Below are 6,173 nucleotides of genomic sequence, written 5' to 3'. Positions count from 1 at the left end.
ATATTGTGTAAAAAGAAACAAACATAAAAAGAAAATTTATACATAAACTTGATCGGTTCACGTTTTAGCCATTGCCGGCAAGTGTTTCATTTGTTCACTGAACATCACTGTAAATACCCCCTTGTTTTTCAAAAATCCCCCCTAGATCATAAAAGAAGGCGGGGAAATCTGCCCGATTTTTCAAATCCTGGCAGCAACACTGTAGCTGGAAGTAGGATAATAATCTAATTCTATAATTTATCACATTCAAGAATATAAACATGTCTTTAAGCACAACACACATGGAGTCAAAAAGAAACACTACCTTTCACCAGCACACCAGGGTTGGCACTGCATGAACAACAGTACTCTCTCTTCCTAGAGTGCAGCTTCTTATCTCAGACATGTGAGCATGCACACAACAGCCAAACATCATGTCATAGGAACTGTGAAGCACACAGCTCTATACAAGGATTTTGTATTTTTGCCATAAACTCGGGGATGGCTACTGACATTAAGCTTAAAGATTATATAATGTACAAGTATAAAGAAAGAGCTAAAGAAAAAAAATACTCATTATATTGAATGTTATTGATAATAGTGAGTGAAAATAGGGGCTGCTGCAGTTCTGCAGTGCCTATACATGAGCCACCACTGGTCAAGGCTCTCTCAATTCACATTCTATTAACTTGAAAAAGGTGGAAGATTGAATAATGTAATCCTGAAAATAAGATGAGATGGTCAGAACTTGAATCCATTTGAACCTAGAGCTGCTTGATCAGGATTGACATTGGGTTAACACCAACTTTGTCAGTAGTGACTCCTTGTTTATTCTAGCTTTTTGCTGTTATATTTACATCAACATTAAGCATATATGTCAGTGTATATCTGCTAACAATTATTGACCACTGAATAGAAAAAATATCCATATAATCTGAGATATGGATATTATTCTCAACATTGAACAGGCAAAAATAGATAAAATCTAATATAAATGGAACAGCTTGAAAATTGATATGATGTTGACAGTCAAAGTAGAAAGATCAGATGTTGCCTTGAGAGTAACAGCAGCCTAATGTTAATGTGAGGTAACAGAGGGAAGAGCAGTTAGTAGCCACTACTTCATTGTTAGCACCATAAGAGATGGAAGGAAGACCATTTAGTATTTACTTATAATTTCAATGTGGAAAGAATTAGAGGAATGATCAGATATTACTTACTTGAATCTCTTATTCCTGCTTGTGCATCCTGTTCTTCATCATCTACATCATTTAAATCAGAAGAGTTTTCTATCACTTCAAGTAGCTCTGATGCACTTGAAAAGGAAAAACCTTAAAAAAAGCACAAAAAAAAAAAAAAAAAAAAAAAAAAAAAAAAACTTGTGTGTCAGACTTTATGTGGAGCAACGAAGAATGTCATTCGCACAATGACTGAGAGAGTGGAATGGGAGGTGGCCAAGATTGGACTCTGCATAAGTGAAAACAAGACAAAGATCATGAGGATTGGATATGTTGATGGGAACCACAATGGCGTCCCCTTGATGACTGGACATCACCAAATCGAAGAAATTGATGAGTTCACCTATTTGGGCAGCATCATGGCCAATGATGGAGACGCTGAACGCGACATTGCCTGCCAGATTGGGAAGGCCTTGGCTGTCTTTCAAAGACTCAAACTCATCAGGGCAGGCAGGGCCATCTCCATCAAGATCAAAGTGTGCCTCTTCAACAGCATCGTTATACCATCGGCAATATATGCGGCGGAAACATGGAAGACATCGGCAAAGATCACGCGAAAGCTCAATGTATTTCAGCTATGATACCTCCGGCAGATACATGGATCACATCACTAATGATGAGATACATCACCGAACTGATACCCATCCACTCCATGACATTGTCACTGAGTGCCACTTGTGATTCACAGGCCATGTCCTCCGATTACCATCATTGTAGCATGCTAAAACTGCCATTCTGTGGAAGCCACCGCACGGCAAGAGAAAACAAGGGCAACCAAAAGCGACTTGGCACCGCACCTTCATTGATGACCTTAAAGCCATTGACATTTCATGGGATGAAGCTGAAATCAATGTAAGGTATGTATATCATGTCATTTGTAAGCACTACTGGAACCATATAATTCAGTATAACCTGTTGCCTTGATGGGATGTATGTGACCAAACTGACAATCACACCAATCACATGTCTTCAGGGTGTGCTGTGTAATATTTGGACAGCCTAAAGCAGTGTTTCTGAACCTATTTACCCTTGCGTAACCCCTAAAATAAATTGCATGTCAAGAGGAAACCTGCACAAAAAAATTATTTACCATATTTTTCTCATATTTTTTCATCATAGTTCACATGGTAAACACCATATCATATATATATATATATATATATATATATATATATATATATGGTTGTTATAATTTTTTGATAACATAATAGGTTAGATAGGATGATGTCTATATTATAATATTACAAAAACCAGTAATATGTTGTACATGTACAGTAATATTACAATCATGAATTTAGTATGAGCTTATCTCACTCTTTCTCATGGAACCTCTAGGAACCTTTTGCAGAACACTAGGGTTCCAAGGAGCCCTGGTTGAGAAACGCTGCCCGAAAGGATGAAAAATATAACCTGTCAAAGGGCAGGTGAACCCTGGATTATCAATGGTCATTGAATAGTATGCACACAGGCAAGTACATCTGTGTATTTACACATGTCTGTAAATGCAAATGAAAGAAGGATACTCTTATTTGAAACCTTTAGTATTTGTAGTCTCTGATCATCTTGCTTTCCTTTTGCTTGCTGTCAGCTTAACAGCTTGCAGTATTTAGGAATTGAAACTTTTGTTGCAGAAACATTTATCACTGCAAAATTTGATGTAGCAATATCTTTTGCACTATTTTTTCTAGCACTTGTCAAAACTTGAACTACTTGAAATAACAAATAAATGTATATATAAAATTAATTGTGGGTAAGGGCATACTCATGCATTTATAAAAATACACATAACACATTAATATGTATATTTGTATTTTTTAGGTTAAAAAACAAACAAATTGTCTAAATAACTCTATTGTTTCCTATGAATACTCTGTTAAATATTTGAATAATTCAGTGATTAAACTGTGATTAGGTACAAATGGACTAAGCATAATAATAAGGAATTTGGGAACAATCATAATACTCCATGCAACAACTATAACAATAGAAATTATGTAAACAAAATTAATAGAACTCTAGCATGAAATTGATATATCATATGGCATAATGTTCCATATGGAATTCATGCAATCATAGACATCATAGGAATTAATACAGAAATTGCCCTAGCAGATATAAGAAGTTATTCATTTTTAATATATATATGTGCGTGTGTGTGTGTATACAGACATACCCCACTCTATGTGGATATGTATATATTTTTTGGCGAATGTGTGTGTGAGCATGTGTGTGTTTCAAGTGAGGATGGTTGAGTACATACATATAGGTACATGTACGTGGGTGTGTGGGTGCTCATGTGTATGTATGGACTGGTGCGCTTACGCGATTACTATGAACATTTTTACTCCCTTACCTTTACTCCCTCCCCTCACTTAGCGGTCATTCTAATAGCTCTTTTGTCTTAATAGCAGTCAATCACACAGTATTTTCCCTTTGTTTAACGGTCATTTTCATAGCATTTTTTTGATGGCCAGATAACTGAAGAGATGCCAGCGTGGGTTTCTGCCCCAACATCCGAAATTCGGAGTTTATCATGGCTAGCGAATAATTGTCACATATATTTACAGATAAATTCCTCTATTTACATAATATCAAGGTCTCTTTCATTCTTTTGTTGTCTTACCATTTCTATCAATATATATATATATATATATATATATATATATATATATATATATATATATATATATATAGGTGAGAAAGTTGGTATGTAAAAGCAAGTGGTTGGATGTATAAAAGATAAACAAGAGTGAAAAAACTACAGAACCATGTAACACAAGCCTTCTGTAGTTTTTTCACTCTTGTTTATCTTTTTACCATCATTTAACATTTACCAGGTTGTCATGGTTGAAGTCAATTTTATTTGGAGTTATTACCTTCCTAAACAGATCAGAGAACAAGGTCTACCTCATACATTTCGCTTTTGGTATGTTTTTTATGGCTGAATGCTCTTCATATTTTAATCATAGCATCAGTTCTAGAGAAGTTGTTTGGTCCTCTTCGCTCTTGATTGTCTTTGCTCATTTGCCAAATGCATAAGAGTGTATTTGGTGCATTTTGTCTAACTCTAGCACTTGTGAGGTTGCCTTGTACCCTGCAAGGTTAAAAGAGTCTTCACTGCTTTCTATTGTGACTCCACTATTTTCAAGACAAATAGACCAAAAAGGAGTATATATTGAGAGGGACTGATAACAGAAGGATCAGGATGAGTGAGAGCAAAAGTATATATGAGAAACAGTGACTAGGGTGAGAAAAGGGAGTAATGGAAGAGAGATACTAATGGAAGTTACATAGATTTTGCATAAGGGGATGAGTGATGGATGGGAATAGAAATGGTTGATAGGAAAATAGAGTGCTGGGTGTCCATCGCTACAAAGTTGAACTTCAGACACTACCCCTTCTATTATTCATTGATTTGACACATCCCTTATATGCTGCTAACTAATTCCACAAGTGTCTTTCTTGGGGCCTTAGTCATTCTTTTGTTTGATTTGCAATTTTTTCTGTTTACTAGCTAGTTTCCACATAAGTACTAATGCTGAATCAAGTGACACAGCCTTTGTTCACTAAATGAGTTTTGTCTTTTACATTAATTCATGCATAGCTGGGTATACATCAACGGATTCTGTGCACCATTTGGGATTCACAATATGTTTTTCATCAATTGCAAAGTGAAATACTTATAGTATGAAACTATTTGTAATGATCATTCAACTTATCCAGTGAGTATATCAATATATCATCATCATATTTTATTGTCTATCTTCCAAACTGGCATGGGTTGTATGGTGTGACAGGCTTTGCCAAGTTTGAGGACTGCATTGTGCTCTGATGTCTGCTTTAACAATGTGTCTATGGTTGCTTACCCTACACTTTACAGAGTGTACTGAGTACTTTTTGTGGCACCAACACTAGAGAGGTCACCATGCAGCTTGCAAAACTAAGATCCACTTCAATTGAGAGAGAAGAAACTTTATGCTAGGACATGTAGGGTTAAATTATGACAGAAAGAGTCAGAACAGAACAGGTTTCTTGCTGTAGAGGAGCAAAATGGCTACTCACATTATAGAAGAAAAGATGAGAGCAACCATGTTGGAGCTGGAAGAGAGATAAGATAGTGGTGATGAGATGTAAGAGAGGACCTTGAAAGGACAAGGTGAGTATGAATGAAACAGAAGAATAAGGAGTGTAGGTGAGCAGAGGTTGTAAGAGTGTATGATGAGAGTGAAAGATGGTTACAGATGGGAAATGTGTGAGGAGGTGAATATAAGGAGTGAAGAACAAGTGTTGAAGTATGATAGATTTATGTTCAATGGAAGAGTGAATGACGACTGTGGAGACTGGGTAGGATCAAGGGAAGATGTAGTGAATGGTGGGCAAAGGTTGAGGAGGTGATCGATGATACATATGAGTTGGGGGAGGTAGAGTGATGACCTGCAGTACAGAATGAGGCGAAGATCAGCAGAATAGTAATAATGATGCAGGGGAAGAATGAAAGAGAGATGACATGTGGATAGGTTGAGAGTGAGGGGAGAAGCAGACATAGTGTATGGGGAGAGTGAGAGATGCTGGGTGGTGAAGGAAAGATAATTTGATAGTAGAGAAGGGTGATCAATGTAAAATGTGAATAGGAAGGGACAGCATTAAGAATGAAGGATGAGTTTCTAGTGAAATGGTTCCAGGTAGTGAGAAAGATAACCAGTATCAGAGAAAAAGATGATCAAATATATAGTTCATCATCATCATCGTTTAACGTCCGCTTTCCATGCTAGCATGGGTTGGACGATTTGACTGAGGACTGGTGAAACCGGATGGCAACACCAGGCTCCAGTCTGATTTGGCAGAGTTTCTACAGCTGGATGCCCTTCCTAACGCCAACCACTCAGAGAGTGTAGTGGGTGCTTTTACGTGTCACCCGCACGAAAACGGCCACGCTCGAAATGGTGTCTTTTATGT

At 37.0% G+C, this 6,173-nt stretch overlaps 1 protein-coding gene across 6 annotated transcripts in view; it reads right to left on the bottom strand.

The window, feature by feature from the left end:
* The window catches only part of LOC106872120 (baculoviral IAP repeat-containing protein 7), an 81,583-nt gene that overhangs the window by 10,134 nt on the left and 65,276 nt on the right, over nt 1-6,173 (bottom strand). For all 6 annotated transcript variants that reach the window (XM_014919010.2, XM_014919017.2, XM_014919002.2 and 3 more), the window contains exon 6: nt 1,200-1,310. In XM_014919010.2, the coding sequence (XP_014774496.1) occupies nt 1,200-1,310 (111 nt within the window). The remainder of the gene's footprint in view (nt 1-1,199; nt 1,311-6,173) is intronic.

This window comes from Octopus bimaculoides, chromosome 2 (assembly GCF_001194135.2).
Source record: "Octopus bimaculoides isolate UCB-OBI-ISO-001 chromosome 2, ASM119413v2, whole genome shotgun sequence".
Taxonomy (NCBI): domain Eukaryota; kingdom Metazoa; phylum Mollusca; class Cephalopoda; order Octopoda; family Octopodidae; genus Octopus; species Octopus bimaculoides.
This window is presented reverse-complemented; position numbering and strand designations above follow the sequence as displayed.